The following is a 21336-nucleotide window of genomic DNA, read 5'->3' on the forward strand; positions in this document are numbered from 1 at the left end:
GAATTAATACTTTTAATTCAAGTAACGTCATTATACAATTTGAAACTAATATAGAATTAAACATTTTACAGACATCTTTATGTTATATCTTTTTAGACTATGTAAGTTATTAACCTTATATGTTAGAAATTAAAATGTATAGAATAAGAAATGAAAATAAAAACTCTTTATATTAGGCGATTACCAGACAAGATTTATTACAGAAGTCATAATATGAATGTTGTTGAACATACAGTTCGACTGATCCAAGTCATTGTATTTCTTTCCAGCAGTGATTATAATTGATTTCTTCTAGTGACAGTTGGATTAATAATCCACTTCAAAAGGAGAATTGGAATGATGAGATTTAATAGTTGGTAATCCTCTTAATATTTTTAAAAGATAGAATGTTTTATCGTAGTCTTCTTGCTTCTCTCTCAGATTCTAGCAAGGTTAGGAGGTCGCCTTCACGTACCGGTCCTTTTACATTTCTGATAATTTGTCGGTTTTGTTCTCCAAGGAATTCTACTTTTACTTGTGTACATTGTCCTTGCGAACCAGTGCGCCCCAATACTTTGATAACACGTGCCAATACTACAGGTTTATCCATGTTTCTTTCACGTGGCTTCGACGGGTCTACGTAAAGACGCTTTACGAAAGAGGAAGAACCGTTTCTGCTTTTCGATTAAGTAACTAAGATGGAAGTTTCCGTTAAAAATCTAAAGTTTCGTTCTTATGAAGCGATTGCAACCAATGATAATACATGGAGACTATAAAGAATTCTGATTGGTTAATAATGAACTTTAGTAGTCATTTTTTATTGCATTTAAGTGAAATACATTGGATTAATAAATATTATTTAAATATAAATATTATTTACATTCTAAAATATTCTAAAATATTATTTAAATTCTTTTTCGAATAATAAATTTTAACTTAATTAAATATGTTTATAAAAGTTAGTATCATTAATGTATTTAGTTCTGGATTGAAATATATTTACATTTTAGTAACTTTTCCTTTGTTATAGCATAATTTTTTTTAATCATCTATATTTAAATTACATTATATTTCAAATTATTTTCTCTTAAAAATGAATAACTTCTCAAGAAGAGTAATTTACAGAAACAACTATTATTCAGATCTATTATTAGAACATTACATACAATAAATTTAGTTTCATATAATATGAATTAATTTTTTATATTTATACATATATAATTAATTAAACGTATATGAAAATATGAATATAATGAATATTATTCATGTGACTTATTGTCAAGTATTAATATAACATTTCTTTTTATTTTGCAAAAATAAGTTTAAAATGACTTACTTCCAGGAATATATGGCATTGTCTCTGTATAAATAATTACTTTCACTAATCTGTAATAATATCTATGAAAATGTTTGACTTCATTTGAAAATAATATATGCATTATATTTGTTATGTGTATTATAATAAGAGAACAATTTTTTAGAAAGAAGCAATTTATACACAATATATCCTTTTTCATAGACATTGCTATTCTGCATTTTAAATATCAATAATAATAATTTCTAATTTCTCATTATAATTTACAATTTGGTTGCGTATCTTTTATTACTCTGGTGAACCATGAAATGTTAACAAAATGAAATTTAATTGTATAATATAAAAAAAAAAAAGATGAAAATTTATACAATACATTGGATATAATTACATTTGCAACTTTGCATTCTGCACACATAAAAAGAATTTAAAAAATTATAATCTGATCATATAGTTATAAATATTTAGGCAATAATTATTTTGTTTCAAGTATTTCGATGTATAATAAATGCATTATTTATTTCAATGAAAAATCAGCATTTAAAGAAATGTTGCGAAAAATGGTTTTAAGTCATATCTGACATAAATTACATCTTATAGTACATTTATTGTACTGCAAATACTTGTACTTATTTGCATGTATGCATGTCTTTTTATATCAAGAGTGGACCCCGAAGCATAAAAACTAAGTTCCAATTATTAAAATTCTCAATTTTACAATGTAATTGCTTAGTTACATACATGTGTTTTAAACAGTATGAATAACTCTTCACAATCAGTCTAACGTTCACCTTTATTTTTATCTCCTGTACTTTCAACAATACTAGAAGTTGATAATGCTCCTGAAGAAAAATATAGTGATTCGCAGTACTTCTTTCATACAGGGATTGTTTTTCACATTATTTAATACTCGAATAGTGTTTCTTGTTCGTGCCTTCATTCAATTATTTCCCAACAAAATTTCCCATCTCTAGTATGGAAATATAATTTGTTGAGTAATAAATAGTTGACACTAATATATAACACTGAATGAAATAGTCAATCAACTAATCATAGCCACCATAATTTTTACTGCCATAAGTTAGTAGAAAGAGTTTGTCCAGGTAATGCAGTATTATTTGATTTTCCTGCAGTAGTTGAGAAATTCATTCCACTTAAAGACATCTGTGACATTTGTTGCGGCAACTATAATATTATAATATTAAATAATTTTATAGAGTTTGTTATTATATTATAGATTATTTATAATTTTTATATACCTGAGTAACAAAAGCTGTAGTAGATTGCTGTTGTTGAGTTGCTAAATTAAAAAATGGGTTACTTCCAGGCGCTGGTTGAATATTTTGTGTCAACATTCCACCACTCCATCCATTATTAGTTTGTCCTAATTGCATCATCTATGACAAAGTATATACTAATTACATTGTACATGAAAAACAGAGTATAAGTTATTAAGTTTTTATACCATTTGAGATTGCATTGCAACACCAGTATTTGGTACACCATTTATTTGATTCATTTGACTCATATGTAAACAACTTCCTAAAGGATTAGTTACTACTCCTCCTATAGAAGTAGGATTTTGAGTAATTTGATTTTGATTGATTGGTACTTGACTTGTAACAGTCATTTGAGTTGGCATGTGATTTAATTGATTGAAGGAACTTTGTGGATTTTGAAAACTGCTTTGTTGACCATAGGCAACTACACCGGGAACTTGTTGCTTATATTGTAAAGATTGTTGATTGAACATACTACCTAGAATGAAATATTAAATCGTATATTACTTCTAATGTAAAAAATATTATATATATATATATATATATATATATATAAGTTTAAAAAATCTATATAGTACCAGAAACTCTAAAAATTTGTTGTTGTTGAGGGCTTGGTGTACCATACAAAGCTAAAATACTGTCTTTAGTCATTTTACTTTTTTCTTGAGATAATGGAACTGGCTGATCAAAGAAGTTTTCTTCCTCACTTTTACTTGTTGTTGCTTCATTTGTAGTATTACCATCAGTTGTGGGTGCTGATGTTGGTGGTGCAGATAAAAATGAAGAAAAGATATCATCTCCAGATCCATTTGCACTTGGTTGATTGGTAGTTGGAGCATCTGAAGATAAAGATTTTCAAAAACATTGTATATGTTATATCAAATAGAATAACTTACCAAGGCCTAACAAATCTAATGTTGCAGCGTTACTTGTTCTTCCTAACTTAGGACTGACAGAACTTAATGGTTTTGGCAGCTGTGGCACTACTTCAGGTTTTTTTACAGGTGGAAGTACAGCCTGATTGGTGCTAGATTTTGATACTTCTTTTTTTCGTCTACGTTGTTTTTCAGCTTCTTCCTCAAGTTCCTTATCCCAATTTACCTATTTATGATATCAAAAAAAGTATTATATATTTTTCTGGTTCTATATATACTACTAAAAAAAATGTCCATTTTTTGTTATTTATATTTAAATAAAAAGATATGTTTGTTTATGTTTCAATATATCTATTCATCCTATATTATTTTACCTTTGGCAAAGCAGGTGGTACCCATTCTCTTGCAATGTATTTTTTATGTTCATATTTCGCGCGTATAAAACTTTCTAAACTACAATCAGTTTGAGGTCTTCGGAAACTATCTGGAAGATTAGCTTCGTAGACTGCACGCGCTCGAGAATTTCCCATTTGTTGTAGACTCTGTTAAAATAGATATTATAAATTAAAAAACGTAATAAGTTTTAATACTTTGAATTTTATTGCAAATGGAAATAAATTTAGTTCACATTTCATTTTATTATTATTTTTATATAAATTTTAATATTAAATAATTATATAATTAATACTGAATAATAATATTGTATAATATTAAATATTAAATAATTTTTCTCATTGAGGATATTTTATATTTGATGACGAGCACATATACACATAGATTGCAGTGACATCTAGTAAAATATTTTTCAAATCGTAAAGAATCCAATCATATTTAATCGATAAAATCGTTATAAAAGAATTTATTTTCTATGCTACACAATAGAACTACTAGGAATTAAATGGAGTATACATTTTTGAAATGTATCGTATATTATCTTTTTAAGATAATTATAAGAAAATTCCCAGGTAAATTTTCAGATTTATCATAAAAATTGATTATATGTTTAATATCATAACAATATCATCTCTTTTCTATATATATAAAGAAATGAATTTAACAAAAATATATGCATATGTATTATCATAAAAATTGATTATATGTTTAATATCATAACAATATCATCTCTTTTCTATATATATAAAGAAATGAATTTAACAAAAATATATGCATATGTATTATCATAAAAAGAAATAACTATATGTCTTTGTTATTGTTTCATAAAAAAAATTGTTATTATTCGCATAAAATTATATATTTAAAGCTATATTCTTATCATTATAAGATTTAAAAACAAATTTAAGAAAATAGATGTAAAATTATTTGCAATAAATAATTTTATAAAAAGTTTATATAAAGAATATTAATTATAAGTATACCACAACTTGCTCTGGTGTCCATGTATCCAAATTAACAGATTTAACTTTGCTTATATGAACACCAAGATTTCTATGTATCCCAGCACAACGAATACATAAGAATATACCTAAATTCCAACTAGCCCATCTTGGCCCTAGAAAAATATAAATAATGATGCACATTTTATTATAATTTAGTATAAAGACATTATAATAACTTTATAAATCCTGAATATATTTTGATTAATTAACAAAATAAAAAGAAAGGAATAGAAAGTATAAAAAGGAAAAATATAAAAATGATCTTTATGTAGAAGAAGCAAGAAAAATGTGTATGTGTCAAAACTAATAATTTTATCATACATACGTAATATTGACAGGCGTCAGAATGAGGAGGGAACATTAAAGAAAAAAAAAAAAAAAAAAAAAAAGAACAAAGCTATATAGATTGCACTATAATCGTAATAAGAATTTATTGAAATTTTTTGATTTTTGATTGAGAGTATGAAGTGACGTTAACGCGTTATCACTGTCATTCGGTTCGTAGCGAAGAAATTAAAAATCCATAATCGTCTTGGAAAAGTGAACACGGAATTAGGTCGAAGGAAAGTAACGAAATCGATGAATTCTATTATAGAAATGTCGTTAGATTTATAAGTGTTCGTTCATTTTCGAAATGATAAAAGATCTTATAGTTAAATGATTTTTGTATCGTTCACTCGCGCATATCGCGAGATATCCTTTGAAAATTCTTGACGACAAACGAACCTTTCGCATCGCAGTCAACACAGTACTTGTTGTCTTCGTCTCTTAACATTTGATTTAAGAGGTTTTGACATTTGTCTTGGATTTGTTTGGCACGTTCTTTCTCAAGGCGGGACGTCATTCTTGCGGCGGATCCACGTAATGACTCTCACCGTACACGACTCCAAAACAATGTTTTTTCTTTCGCGACGCGGACATGCACGATCGAACAGTCCAGGGGTAGAGTATGGTGCAATGGCCCAGCGGACGCCCCCAGTCGTTCTTATTGCCAATTAGGAAAACGTCATGAATCTTGGAAGGATTTCATTGGTCCTTTTAACAAGCATAATCAAGTGAAACAATAGATAGTGTTACTAATAGAAAAATTTATTTAATTAGTCCTAATAATTTGTGTTTTTTGTTATAAATTGGTACTTTTAAATAATTGAGTTTGTTATATCTTTCCTTTTTAGTGCCATTATATCTTAGGTTAGCGCTACGTGGCGCTTTAAGCTGATTGGTAGATTCAAGAAGCAGAAGCCAATTGTATGCTTCGTATTTATCCGGCGGGGGATATATAAACTTTTAAAAGTTCAAACCATATATATGTATATGTGTAATAATTTATTCAATGTTACATTCGATTTAACATTTCTATGTTATTTTAAATTATATTTAAATATTGTTATATTAATTTTTATAATATTGTAGAGATTATATATAAATTATATATACATAAAATTATATATATATAATTTATATATATATAAAATTTATATATATATATATATATAATTTATATATATATATATGTATATATATATAACAAATTTTGATATACTTCGATATTTCAAGTGTTTTCTCTTTTGATTTTTCTCCTTTATTATATTCTGTAATTTTATACTTACATGTATACTGCTATTCATCATATAAAGTATCTCTTGCACGATCTTATGAACGACGGTAAGTAATTGGAAGTGTATGCGGTATGACAATGTTGTTTCAAAGAAATTTATCAAATATGTGATGATCTTGATGTGATTATTTGTTCATGTACCAAGTATAGTAAAGAATGTTTATTATTAAATATTGCATTTTAAATTATTTATTATTAAGTCGTCTTTCAGTAACATTTACGGTGATAAAAAAAAAAAGATGAATAAACGTCATTACTCTATTTCTTATTATTTTTAAATCAAAAAAATATTAAATAATAAATATTTAATAATGACATAGCATAAGCTTTCTGATCATCCAAAAACGATAATAGTTAGACGAGATAGTTCAAGGTTACTGTAACATGTAATTTATAAGTATCGCGTGCCACTTATAATTATAATTACTTCGAAAAGAATTATTATTTTTACGTCGTGACGATTTACGATCAACAGCTGTTGCTTCCCTTGACATTTTTATCTTCATATTTTCATAACATTATTCTTCGACTTCGTAGTAGTCCTGTTATGGATTATAAGACCTTTGTTAATGGCCATTGAAACCTTCGTTATTTTGCTATGTTATGTGATTCCCAATACGTTTGTACGTGTATAACTCGAGATCCGTATCGTTTTCGAAGTGCTTCATCGTTTCGACCCTTCAACACTTATCCATATTATTTATCTAACCCCATTCGACGAAGACGAAGTTGTCCTCGAGGTAGGCCGAGGAACGTGACATTCTCGAAACTGTTTTGCTGGAAAAGGTTATAGAATGAAAGAAGGAAGCCTCAGCGTATTCAAGCTGTCGAGCAATAGGTAGTTCTAGTTTTGTAGTAGTAGTCATCGCGTCGTCGTAAGGGAAAGATCGTACCACAAAGAATTTACATGTAGGAGTTTGAACAATTTTTTCTAAGTTGACTTACCTATCTCATTTATCGGTACGATCGTATTGTTTACTAATACTTAGAAACTCGAATGATAATAAAAAACGTTGAACATGCATAGAGTTAGTAATGGTGATGTTACATTTTTCCCAACAACAAGTGTACAAATTCAATCAAGAAAACAGGAAGGAAGGAAAGAGAATTATTTCATAGAGGTAACATTGATTAATAGCACGTTACTCCGATTTAAATTCATATTAAACAAGATTCAATTTTCACTTTTGTTATTAAAATTTGATTTCTTGCACGCCAGCTATGTCTCATCGATGCATTTTTTCAACATTAATTTCGTAACTTTAGGGGAAAATTAAATTTACATTGCAAATGTATTCTTGAAGATTTTTTTTCCAGGACATTGCATCTACCTGAAAAATGGCTGCCATCCATCCCTTCCAGAAAAGAGAGTTAAACTCGAATGTACTGGATCCTGGACATGTTTCATTATTCTCTGCACTTCAGTACTGTAAAATTATTGACGTAAAAACAAAAATGAAATATCAGTTAAGATCTCATCTTTGTTTTCGCGATTAAAAAAGATATACGGGCACTTTTACGATCGTTCAAACTCCTACAGCCCTTTAAATTGTTAATGTTATGCGCTAAAGATGAAAGGAATACAATCGGACGAAAAAAAAACGGTCCTTGATTTTTAGCTCGTAAATCATTCTAACTGTTCATTGTACATGTCTAGAGATAATCTATGCGATATCCGGTATATTTCTTATCGTCCTAGTATTTTCATTAATCTTGATGACATCCGACGATGGACTCGAATACATCTGAAGGATAGCATGACTGGGGATTTGCTTCTGGCTTTAAGTACTCTTTATCTATTGAGGGTTCAGAATCTTGTTTTATTTAGATATTTATTAAGATTATCATAGGATTCACAGATATCATCATTAATAGAATGTATAATAGATATACGTATGTTCTACATATACTTCATTAATTATAGATTATTTTTTATATCTGTATTTTATATTTTTATATCTTTCGTTTTTTCACATATAGTTTATATGATAGATCTAATTAATACGATTTGTTTAAACGTGAGTTCAAAAATTTCTATATAATATATGTAGGATAGATGTAATCGTTATGTATGGGGATTTTTCGATCAATAGGAGAAAAGGCGCGTTTAGAGTTCAGTTAGTTTTCCGAATGCTTTAGCAACTTCAACTCTAGTGTAGTAGCGTATTAGGAACTACGCATTTATCTAAAGAACACTTTTTTACCAATTTTTGTTTTTCTGGTACTACCATCGAAATATTTCACTATTCAAAAGGATGTTTATTAAATTGTTATTTTATTATATTAATTTCTTTCCAGAATAGAAAGTTTCGTAGAAGAGAGCTCGGTTGGATCTCGAAGAATGGCAGGATTGACTCGTGACATAGAACCTTTTTTACAAGCTTCGAGACTCTTCGGATGTGGACCACACGTTATAACCGAGGAAGATATTTTAATTACGAGACGTGGCATGATATACACGTTTTTATGGATGTCCATATATTTGAGTACCTGTGTAATCGGTCTCTATTTAATAATCATCGATACTGAACTCGAGTACAAGAGCTTATTGCTGACCTTTGCGAGAACAGGTCTATCTTACATTTGTCTCTTTACCGATGCTATTCTCTCGATTACTTGGAATTGGAAGATTCATGCTGCCTTCGCCCAATTACGTAACTTCGATCGCACTACGAGATTTAACGAACGTCCAACTAAAAACAATAACACTCGTCGCAAGTGCCAAGCTTTAGTTTTAATTACTTTCTTGGTTTGGTTTGCCGTTGGGTATACAAGCTACTGGTAAGATACTCGGGAAATTCTTTTTTACGATATTTTTACGTTCTATGACATTTCATGGAATTATAAACAACATCATATTCTTATCTATTTATTTCTTTTTCTGTTTTTATTCGCCATTATATGACGTTAACGTTTTTATTCGCCATTATATGACGTTACGTTTTATTGTTTCTTATTTTAACGCGGAACTAACCATGGACAATGGATATGTATTTTCTAGTTGATATGTTTATATGATATAAAATAGAACTGATACACAGAAATATCAGTAAATACTAGAATATAAATTCACCGTGTATTTCTTGACAGCTTTAACACAAATTATAATAATTTACCATTTATCTTTTCTCATCGCTTCAATTAAAGTTTTTTCATAGTCGCATCGAATTGAATCAGGTAGATTTTTTACCTTTAATCTTACAATGTAATCTTTCATTCTTGATTCGTGCGTATTTCTTGCATTTCCTCTTCTCTCTTTCTCCACTCCTTCCGCTCTCTCTCTCTCTCTCTCTCTTTCTTAAATTATTGTGAGTATACGCGTGTAGATGTACATGTATATATGTGCATAGTTGCGAAGAATCTGCGCCGATGTTCAATGGGATTACTTATGGGATGGTGAATGCGGCGATATCGATGCAGCTATTGAAATTTGTCGGATTGTCTTTTCTCCTCTATCAAAGATTTCGAAAGCTCTGTGAGATATTGTTACTTCCTGAAGGTAAGTTCATTCCCTGACATGCTATTCTAATTTTTTTCATCGAGGACATTCTCTATTTATTTATTTACGCCTTTTATTTGTCACATGTTACGATCGATTCGAAACATAGAACGAGAAAACGAGATCGCTTCTTGTCTTCTCTATTTTCTTATTTTTTCTTTTCTTCTTTTTCTTCCTTTCTCTGTTTTTTTCTAGCTTATAAATCTTCATTTTCTTTATCGTAAATGCATACACACATATACAAACATATACACACTATTTGGTTTCTTCTTAAAACGGTAACTGGCGTGTGATGTCGTTTCGTCACATATCTTAAAGAAAGCTACCAAGCTCGTTTCTAGGTTGACAAGTAATCGATTGAACCCGTTAATGTTCTTCTACACACGTAACATTGATATATATCAAACATCGTGAATGAAGAATTAATGTACGAGACGAGTTTCATTAACGATCTAAGTTTCACTCTTTTATTATGTCTACTTAATGTTTTTTCAAGTTTCCCGGACTCTACAAGATAATATGTATATATTAAAGTACTTCATTTCGAACTTTAATAACGGTTCGTTTTCGTTATTATTCCTGGAACAATTTATTTCAATTAACAATTAATATGAAGCTACTTTATCAGACTAACTTTTAAGTTAAATTAAGCGTTAAACGAAGTATCGTTCGGCTGATATGTTATTCCATAAATCTATTGTAAAAACATTTCAAATGGTATGCATTTATATACTAATATCAAGAAAATATATATATATTGTTAAAATATATTAACATATATTAACATATATTTATAACATATATTTACATCAAATATATCTAACTTGTTTTCCATACAGGTTTTATTAAATTTTTATTTTTACGTGGGATCACATGTGTACCAAATTTATTCTATTCTGTTTCGATAATTAAAAATATTTAATTTCTCTTGTACATGCAATGGGTTTTAATATAATAGTAAATTTATTGATAATAATTTAAAAAAGAATATTTCTACCTTCGAAAATAATTCCTTTTCTATTGTTTTTATCGCAACAGCGTTTTATGTTAACGTTAATTATTTAATACTGCAGATGGAAAGATTATGGTGTTGGAACGAGCGAGAATGAATTTTCGGTTGGAAGAAATATGGTGGTTACATTGTTGTTTGTCAAACGCGACTCAAATTATAAATTCGGTTTACGCGGCTCCACTTTTCTTTTGGATCATCAGTATGTCTTTTAATACTCTTTCAAGACTTTACACGATCAATGGACGTGACGAATTGCCGACTTTGTTACTGGTACGAGAATCCTTGTTGATTTCTGCTTGTGTCGGGAATCTTTTTCTGATCATAGCTATTTGTCATGCTACGGCATCTCAGGTGAGCTTGGTAAAGCTAAAAAAGAATATTCTATTTGAATTTCCATACAAATAATGCTATATCATATTTGATATTTCCAGGCAAACGATGTCGGAAAAATTGCCTTTTCCCCACTTTCCTCAGTCATCGGAAAACGAAATTTCACCCAGGTGATATCTATCGGAAAAATCTCTTCCTTTTAATTTCTTTTTTCAAACATTTTCGTGTTTGTGTTCTGTTTCAATTTAAAAGTTCTCACGATCTTCGTAGAAATCGAAGATCTTTCAAGTTCGAATTTCAAGATTACTCTCGTCCTACGTATTATTTGTTTGCTTCTAGATTATCATTGTTCTTCGATAGTTAATTACAGTGAAATAATTAGACCGAAAGATTACTTTTATCAAAGCATTACTCCACGATGTTTGTTTTCATAGTTCTCTTTTTTTATCTTTCTCTTCCTCTGTCTTTCTCTCTCTCTCTTTTTCTTACTCTTTGTAACCTTATCGATCTGCTTCTCGTAATTACAGGATAACATCGAGGCTGCGGCATATTTTCAGCTAAGGAAAGTCTATTTTTTCGCTGCTGCCGGCTTGATTCGCATCGATCTGTCTCTTCTTCTTTCCGTAAGACGATACGAAGCTGAGAAAGTTAATATAACTCAGTTTTTTTTTTTTTACTTAAAAACATATACCTACATAATACTATATTGTTTTTTCATCCATGATCAATAAATATATCATCTTTACTTTCACAGATAGCTTCAGGAATAATGACATATCTGGTGATTCTACATGCCAATAACGTGTGATCTCCTATATCGAAGATGAACTTCCACGTTGATTCCCACTCTACGATTAATTTTCACGTGACAGAACGTTTTGTTGTCATTCTATCGATGCAACCAATATTATTCGAAAGAAAGAACCTCGAGTAGCCGGAAAGAACGAAGTGGTTGGATTAAATGAATCGATTAGTTCGATCTAATTTTCATTTAATAATCATTTATAAGCTTCGTTCCACCGCATTAATTATTGTATATATATATACAAACATATATATATATATATATATAAATACATATATCATATATCATATATCATATATCATATATCATATATATATATCAAGTATGTGAAAGCAATGTTTTGTTAAAGAAAAACTACGAAAAGAATTTTGAAAGATCGATTAATAAAACATTTTCGTAGTTATTGAAACTATTATTAGTTATTATAACAAATACGACGAACATTCGATAGAATTGTGAATTTCCAAGGATGCCCTTGAATTTCAAAGTCAAGAGGAGGAAGAGAAAAGGAACAAGGAGAAGAACTATGGACAGGGTTGACGAAGTATAGAAAGGATGTTAAAGTCGATGTAGTTTCAATTGGCTTTTGCCATCAAATGATATGTCGCCGTTGTAGACAGAAACAACGATATCGACGTAATGTGATACCTACGAATTTCGCGCGCTCTATCTCTCTCTCTCTCTCTCTCTATCTTTCTTTCTTCTACGGTAGAAATTGTCATGTTGGAAAATTCACAAAGCAATAACTCTCGATTTCTCTTTGTTTGTTGAACGTGATTTCAAATTAAACTTATCGATCGAAGAAGGAATTAAACTAAATTCAATATTATGATTACAAGACTAAATAAAAAAATCATTTGATTCTGTTTCACGATGAATACATTTGTTATTTTTTTTACGGCATGGTAATTGAATGATTTTTTTATTAATTGGAACTTTATCAAATTACACGTACCACGAATAAATAAATTATCGGATCGTAAAGCTATTAAGTTCGTACTGCCTAAATGATGATGTCGGCAACTGGTTAATGTGTGTTGATGTTATTATATTATAAATATCGTATCTCATTGCGGTGTAATATACATCGTACGATTGGATGCAGAACAATTGATTATTTTTAATTATAGAGTATCTTGATTATAATATAAAAATGCGATAATATTATTTTAATATAAAATTAATGATATGTCTATTTTATAGTAAATGAATATACAGTTTACAACGAGATACGATATATATATATATATATATATATATATATATATATATATATGTATATGTATACATATATTTTGTGGGCGTTTCTATATTCAGAGATAGCCGAGATTAATAAAAAACTAAAAACAGTTCATATTATTATGAAAAATAATAGTATACAGAATGTTGGTTTTTACTCTAACGTAGTTACGACGACTCTTTGCCTGTTTTTCTTAAGATAAACTTTATTTATCACTCCGCTGTTCTTTTCTCACGTACGCCCCGTAGCTTTTTTCATCCCCACTCACATTCGTACATATGCATTCGGCTATTCTTATCTCTCTTTATCCTATTCCTTGTTTCGTTGCCTATCTCATTCATGCCGCATTTACATTTCACTCTTTCTCTCTCTTCCAATTTCAACTCTTTCTCTATCTTTCATAAACAATGCACTTTACAAAGAATAGACCATGGTCTGTTCGATTGCCAACTGATTTGTTTCAACACACACGCACGGAGCTAACTAATGCTACAACTTTCTATCTTTTTGTCCGACTCTCGATAGACTTACTTATCTCATGCACGCATACACACAGCTAACTAACTCCAGAACCTTCCATCCCTTGTCTAATTGCCGATAGGCTTATCTCATACACACATACACAGGATTAGCAAGCTTTGGAACCTTTCACCTAAAATATATATATTGTAGGTGATATATATTAAGGATATCATGATTATATATATACATATATATATATGTAATTATATGTTTATTGAATTAAAAAAAATCATATATTGCAATAACATTTACATCAATAATTTTTCGATTGAACGCTGATTCATTGAGCATCGTATTTGGTGAACTACATCGTAAATATTTTTGTAACAAACGATAGTCGTTGAAACAGAAATTTGACTATTAATTCGTATTCGATTTCGTTCTACTTTATGATCGTTCAAAGTCGAGCAAAGTAACGTATAAATATATAAGAAAATCCAAAAGTGAAATATTTTGGTTTATTTTTACATTGAAGATCAAGAACGTAAAGAAAAGTAAAATTTCAATAAAAATGAATATCACGAAACTTTACATAATTATCAAGCACGTATGTTATCTACATAATTATCAAGTAAGTATATTATCTGCAGTATATAAAAAAACGAATCATATGAATTCATGAAAAATTTATAAATTTTTTTTAAATACGTAGAAACATTAAGATACCCAATAATTATTTAATATTAGAATTTTCAATAATAGAAAATACTACTGTTGTTTATTTAGATATAAAATACCGAGGGTGGCTTTATTAACATTACTTATTGGCTAATCCAATGTATACCTATCGAAAAACAATTCATAAATAATTCAAGCCAATAAATAATGTTAGAATTTTGTGTACAAAATACTAGTGTTGTTTATTTAAAGATATGCAATTCTGAAAATGGTTTTGTTAACATTATCTATTTATTGGTTAATCCAATGTATTTCGATTGGAGAACTATTCGCAAATAATCTTGAGAAGATGTCGATATAAAAGATCTTGATTTTCGTTATGAAAGCGCGAAGGATGAAGAAGAGACGAAAAGATGAAAGACGCAGGCGCGTTCTCGGCTATGAAGTGTAGGTGGGTTCGTTTATACGAGTACGTCGGCGCCTTCGACACCTTCGGCGGGAGTCACGATTCTATTCCCTTCAGTATGCCACGATTCTTCTTTCTGTTTTGTTGTCGGCGACAACGAACGAAAAAATTTGTGGCACGCGTTGAAATAATAACGGTCGGTTATCGCGAATAAATTTTTTTTTATAAATCCTATTTTTCTTTTTATTTTTTCTTCTCCATTAATTATTTCAAACGAGACAGAGAAAAAGAAAAAAGAGAGTGAAGAGAGAGAGAGAGAGAGAGAGCGAGAGAGAGAGAAAGAGAGAAAGAGAGAGCAAAAAAACGGAGATAGAAAAGAAACCATAAAGAAATCGAAATTTCGACGAAGGACTTTGCGATAAAATTAGGATCTACCGAAAATCGAACATGGCGATCGTAGAGGAAGAATTTCTCTCTTTTAATTTTGGTGATGACGGTGATTAGTTTAATGGACCTGGGAAAGATTCTGCGGTTATTATAAATGTATATGATGTGTATATTATTATCGATTGAGGTAAAATTATACCATTATCACGTTGCGTCAGTGTAAGATAGTGTTCGCTAAAGTGCAATGTTGAATATAAGTTTATAATGAAATTGATATGCGTTATCTGTTATTTGAGGAAAAATTGAGTAACGTTTGTTGTGATTTTGTGATTTTGTATAATGTTGAGGAAAAAGTCGTCTTTTCAATTTTATTACGTATCTAATATTTGCAATATAAAAGATATTTAACCCTCATTTATGTTATAAATGAGTAAGTAATTAAGTTCTCCAGGTAATAATGAAGTTACATGATACACAAAAAGATAAAAAAGAATGTATATATATAAGATGTATATATATATATATATATATATATATATATATATATATATATATATATATATATACAAGATGTATATATATATACGGAGAGAGAGAGGGAGAGAAAGAGAAAGAGAGGGGAAGAAAGAGAGAAAGAGAGATACATATATAATATCCATGGATGAAAATTTCTAACACGATATTAAATTTTGTCGATATTGGTAGAATATGAAAAAAAATCGATATTTTACTTTATTTCTTAGTTCTTTTGTGAAGAAACTTTTTCCACCGGTGAACCTTCGTGGAATTTTATTTATTTATCGATGAATCGTTTACGATATACATATTTTAAATTAATTAGATATTACGCACTACAATTTTAAATGAAATGGAAGACAAAAGAAGAGAGCTAATCCGATATTATCGCGTCAATCAAATCAACTGTATAAATTGAATATATTCGAATCTTTATTAAAACAAGTTCTATCATATATAAGAAAATTGAAAAAATTACAATGAAATCAGACATAATCAGATTGTAAAAAAATCTGTTAAAATACATTGCACTTTGAATTGTACAAATATAAGTACTTGGAGATTTATAGTACTAAGATCAAAACAAAAAGTATTCCATGTTCATTTTTTCGATTAGTCAATCGATGATTTTTTAAAAATCTTTTTCTATACCTATCGAGTTTTTTAAATTGCTTTTAATCCGATTGATCTTAATAAAGGAGTATAAAAAATTTCATTTCGATTTTCATTCAATTAAGCATGAGAATTTTCTTTTAAAGAAGCAATCGTTTTAAAATTAATGATCTTTTAATAATATTCTCTAACGAATCGACAGAACAAAAAAGGAATTACTAGAAAAAAGGAAAGAGAGAAAAAAGGCGCGAGAAGTGCGTACTATCGGGATGAAAATTCACTTCCGTTAAAGAAGAACTTGACGTTTAATTGATCGCGAAAGAAAGAATGGAATATAACGAAGCGTACAGGACTCGAGTGTACTTCCTATTAAAGTTTGAACAATACGTTGACAAACGTATGAGTAATAATGGAAGTCAAAGAATTCTATTATCTGTCATATTGAGTTTAGTTTTGAAAAATTTCGACGATATGACGTCAAGACGAAAGTAACGCTTGCACTCTAGCGAATTATATAAATATATATATACATATATATATATATATATATATATATCTTTTTTTTTCTTTTAATATTATACTTGCCAAGTCCTCGAGAAATTCGAGTAAAAAGAAAAGAAGACGCATATTCATTTCCTGATGTTCTTTCAGACGAATCGCATGTTAAAAGATTTCTTTGGGATTTTATAATTTAAAATACATCCGGTGTGTTTTGTTTCTTTTTCAGTCAACCGCATCTACTTTACATATTTTTATACGGAGTATCCATAAGAAATATAATTTTTCTCGAAAGAAAGAAATTAACTAATTTAATTAAAGAAAATTAGTAATTAACGTCCTCTGATTACATTTTCTATATATCTTGAACTTGATTACTATTTTATTCTATTAACTAATTGTAAATCGAATTGATACGTAACTTAATTGAATACTTCCGTTTAATTCCATCTAATCATTTACCATAAAATTATTTATTTCAAGAATATTTTATACATGTGTTTTAGTTATTATTAGTGCTCACGATAATTCATTTAAACTTTCAATTATTTCTAGATATTTCTTAATAATTTTTGTTCGATCACGTCTTGATCTTCTAACAAATATTCACAAGTTCATCGTCGAACCATTAAACCTTTCTCTTTTTTTTTTTTTTTTTTTTTTTTTTTTATGAAAATAGACACGCCACCTTTTGGCTACACCCTTCAAAATAAAAATGTCGAAGGTAAAAGGATCTTTAGATATACTCGAAAAACTACCGATGTTTGTATTGCGGTAGCTGAAATTTTCTTTGGATTATCTTGATCTAATCTCGTGGGAAAGAATCTGAGAAAAAGAAAAGGAAAAGAAAGAGTCCAAGAAGGTCTTGAATGTGGATAATGGTGATTATCTCTTGGGATACATAGAAAGTATTTTACCTACGGGAATAACAACTATGACACGTTCGCTACGCGATTCTTTTTGGTTTGATGCTGAAATATATAATGGGAGTACAACAACGATGTCAACGTCAACGACATCGACTATAACGCCGTTCGTTGGCACAACCATGACGACGAATTCTACAACTGCTACTTTTGTATACGATCAAAATGCAATTGTAACCAATATGATGTGGGAACTATACGATAGTTTCAATCACGTACAACCTAATTATTTGCTAATTACTCTTTATGTACCGGTTATTGCATTAGCTGTCACAGCCAATGCACTCGTCATCGCTGTTGTCTTCAAGTATCATTATATGAGAAGGTATGTTTTTTTTTATTATTTCTGTCAATTCATGAAAATAACATTTATGAACGATATACTATAAAAATATAATTGGATAATTTATTTTTTTTATCGGATTTTGATTCATTAGCTGTAAATATATATGAAAGTATTACTAAAATCTGAGTTAAAAGCGTTACTACAAATTATTTTATCGGATTGTTATGCATCGTTCGTGCATTATGTTATGTGATTTTACTTATAACAGAATAATAAAAACTGTCATAATAGGTTCACATAAATTTATCAGCTATAAATTGTATAATGTAACGATATAATATACCGAAAGCATGGAAACATAAAAACATAAAAAAAAAAAAAAAAAAAATAGATCTTTTTCGTTTTTCGTATATATGAAGATTAAAGACAAATGACGTATTGAGATATGTATGGACAGGTCAATAAAGACATCATTTTTTTATCTGTAACTCATATACCAGAGAAAGTAACTGATTGTCGGTCGAACAAAGTATAATAATTGAATAATTTTATGGAAATTCGTACATATTATTTTCGATTGAAATACATCGAAGAAAAACGGAAGTAGATTCTACCGTTATCTCAAAGCTAGATAAATGAGGATACAAGCGCTGAATGTGCATGGAGATGAATGAGTGAAAAGAAGAAGAGAGAGATAGTAAAAGGGAGAGAGAGAGAGAGAGAGAGAGAGAAAATAAGAGGAAATAAGAGGAAATATAAGGGGAGATCGTCAAAATTTATTTATTTTCGATCATATGCTAAAGTCAATGTTTATCTAAATCCACGTGAAAGAAGAGCAAAAGATAAAAAAGATAATGTTTTTTTCTCACAATCAGAGTCCATTTTGTTCTCTTTTCCTTTCTTTTTTTCTTTGAAGTCGTAACATAATAGTAAATAGAAGATTTTATTTCATCAGTGGTATAATTTACTCCACGGATGTTTTCTTTCTAAATATTATTGATCGTTCACTCGATGTTTATCTAATTAAATCCATATGGAAAAGAAAGAAAAAAAAAAGAGAAAAAGATTTTTTGTCATAGTATTTTTTCATCTTTTTTCTTCTTTTCTTCGTTTGATGTTGCAACAATAATAAATAAAGAAGTTAATTTCATTTAAATTAAATTTCGTAGAAATAATTATTTTACAGATACTTTATTCCTAGAATATTATCTATCTTTTATTTAGTTCGTAACATACCCTTTCTCGTTGTTTGTACATAACAAACGATATTAATAATTGGTAGAATTTTAAAGGACAGGCGATGTCTTTTTATTTATTGCCTAATTAACAGAATATTTACTTTTGGAGTAAATAACATTGCGCTGTTGAATAGGACGATTAATTACAAAGGAGAATTTCATATTCGAATAGTATGAATTATCGAAATAAAACATATCTCAATATACAATTACTTTCATAATAGGATAAGATTTTGACAAGTGAGAAAATCGATTTATGAGACAATTGTAATTTAATCATTTTAATGTGAGGGATTTTTGAAAACTTTTGATTAAAAAGCAAAGCATCCCGATAGCGCTTGTATCAATATATATCGATAGATCCGAGCACATCATCAATTGAACCGATGATTATAAAAGTGATCTAACAATAAGTTAATAATAAAAACAAAAAAAATAACGGTCATCGCTATAAAATTATGAGATAAACTAATTTTTTTGTTAATTTTAACTTATTGTTAAGTCACTTTCATAATCACCAACTCAATTACGCAACACGTTCCGATACTCTGATACATTTCGGCATGAAATGTGAAGAGGGGCGGTTACGTATTTGAGTTTTTCTCAAAATATTTTCTTTTTTGGAATTTTTTTACACTAAATTTCGTACATTTCTCAGAGAATCGAATGACTTCTCTTCTTGCCAAAAAAAATATCTGTCTCGTAACTGAAGGCTTTTCTACGTGTGTTTTTCTCGCGTTCTTGCTCCTTATTTTTTTCTCTTCCTCTCATCCTTTTCATAAAGTTAATATGATAGATAGTAAATGTATTTAAAGAAAAAAGAATTAGGAACTATTTTTTTGTGAAAAATTTCATATAATAAGTTTTTAATAATTAAGTTAGTGAATTTTGCCTAAATGAATTATTATCGTTGAGTCATGAATCAGTCTGTGTCAGTTACATGTAGAGATTCTTAAGCGATTAGTATTCGATGAACGATGGAAGAGAAAATTTCTCGATAAAGAACTTGTAGGATGTAGAAGTATTTGAGGATGCAGAAGGCAAACTGTAAAGTGCTTATTTCCGACCGCGGCGGGTGCATCGTTCAAATAAACACTACGTACGCATTTATAATGGACGCACGAATGAACGAACAGAATAACGTTGAAGCAAACACATTGCCGCTTATTTTTCGAACGAAAATTATCGCCTTTGCTACGAAGTCTCCATTTCGTCTCGTCGTCTCAGCCGTCGGTGAAACCACTTTTACATTAACCACACCATTTGGCCTATCCTTTTTTTTTTCGTTAAAGATAACAACAGTGAAATAAGAAGTTACGATAGTCCCTACGAATTAAAACATTTTCATTATCGTCGTCCGATCGTTGATTGAATACGAAACAAAATTTTTATTTCGCAAATTTTATGAAAAATCAATTGATTCGTTGTTCGCTCATTATGGAATCGAATGGATCAATAATAAATTTCACGACGTTCAAATGGAATAAATTTTTTTACACGATATTACAACGGCTAAATTACATTCTATGCAGAATAGAAGTTGTTCAGGTAGAAAAGTATTAGTATATACGTTTTCATGGATACCACACAATTCGATATCAAACGAATTACTATTTCAATTTTTCGAGTGGAAGAAATAGGTTACATATTGGATTATAAATTGTTTTTATTTATTTTTTTTTTAATTTTATTTTATCATTTTCTATATACGTATATACGTATGTACATATATATTTGATAGGAAACCCAATGATCAGTCGATCGTTTGTTTGATTTGTTTTATATAATTGTTAAGCCGTTTATCTTGTTCCTGAATTGAAATGTTATTTTTAGTTTAAATTAATATTATCCATTATTAAAAAGTAATTTTTACGCTCTCGTTCTTTCGAATAATTTATTCTTAGATAGATATAAATTTAAAGAGAAACGATAATATTATTCAAAAGTAAAAAAAAACGAGCCATAGAAAATTACAATGTT

The 21336-nt window shown here is 29.0% G+C and overlaps 4 protein-coding genes across 19 annotated transcripts in view; 2 read left to right on the top strand and 2 right to left on the bottom strand.

Moving 5' to 3' along the window:
• Positions 1-172: 172 nt before the first annotated feature.
• Positions 173-662, bottom strand: LOC124948378 (40S ribosomal protein S28). Its single transcript, XM_047491899.1, has one exon. The coding sequence runs from the start codon at positions 587-589 to the stop codon at positions 392-394; it is 198 nt and encodes a 65-aa protein (XP_047347855.1). The 5' UTR covers positions 590-662; the 3' UTR covers positions 173-391.
• Positions 509-5809, bottom strand: LOC124948374 (stromal membrane-associated protein 1). Of its 2 annotated transcripts, XM_047491893.1 has the most exons (9): positions 5570-5809; positions 4823-4956; positions 3821-3988; positions 3468-3672; positions 3150-3410; positions 2757-3049; positions 2551-2688; positions 2352-2476; positions 509-2261 (listed from the first exon to the last, which is right to left on the bottom strand). In XM_047491893.1, exons 1-8 carry the CDS (start codon positions 5685-5687, stop codon positions 2360-2362), a joined length of 1434 nt encoding a protein of 477 aa, XP_047347849.1. In that variant the 5' UTR covers positions 5688-5809; the 3' UTR covers positions 509-2261; positions 2352-2359. The 2 variants fall into 2 exon arrangements, with proteins under 2 accessions (XP_047347849.1, XP_047347848.1); XM_047491892.1 differs by having other exon boundaries at positions 509-2476.
• A 1310-nt stretch (positions 5810-7119) lies between these two features.
• On the top strand, positions 7120-12319 carry LOC124948336. 7 transcript variants are annotated; one of them, XM_047491794.1, is made up of 8 exons: positions 7331-7582; positions 7779-7885; positions 8760-9242; positions 9812-9960; positions 11034-11323; positions 11404-11472; positions 11830-11949; positions 12057-12319. In XM_047491794.1, exons 2-8 carry the CDS (start codon positions 7800-7802, stop codon positions 12108-12110), a joined length of 1251 nt encoding a protein of 416 aa, XP_047347750.1. In that variant the 5' UTR covers positions 7331-7582; positions 7779-7799; the 3' UTR covers positions 12111-12319. The 7 variants fall into 7 exon arrangements, with proteins under 7 accessions (XP_047347752.1, XP_047347757.1, XP_047347750.1 ...); XM_047491795.1 differs by having other exon boundaries at positions 11830-11925; XM_047491796.1 differs by lacking the exons at positions 7331-7582; positions 7779-7885 and adding an exon at positions 7120-7299.
• Positions 12320-14988: 2669 nt separating this feature from the next.
• The window catches only part of LOC124948259 (RYamide receptor-like), a 30332-nt gene continuing 23984 nt past the window's right edge, over positions 14989-21336 (top strand). For 5 of the 9 annotated variants that reach the window (XR_007100637.1, XR_007100636.1, XR_007100638.1 and 2 more), the window contains exons 1-2: positions 14989-15731; positions 17586-18157. Coding sequence is in view for 6 of the 9 variants with exons in the window: in XM_047491612.1 (XP_047347568.1) it covers positions 17841-18157 (317 nt within the window). In the remaining 3 variants the exon portion in view is untranslated. The remainder of the gene's footprint in view (positions 15732-17585; positions 18158-21336) is intronic. The other 4 variants (XM_047491613.1, XM_047491611.1, XM_047491614.1 and 1 more) reach the window with 4 other exon arrangements.

The sequence above is a fragment of the Vespa velutina genome, chromosome 4, assembly GCF_912470025.1.
Source record: "Vespa velutina chromosome 4, iVesVel2.1, whole genome shotgun sequence".
Lineage (NCBI taxonomy): Eukaryota > Metazoa > Arthropoda > Insecta > Hymenoptera > Vespidae > Vespa > Vespa velutina.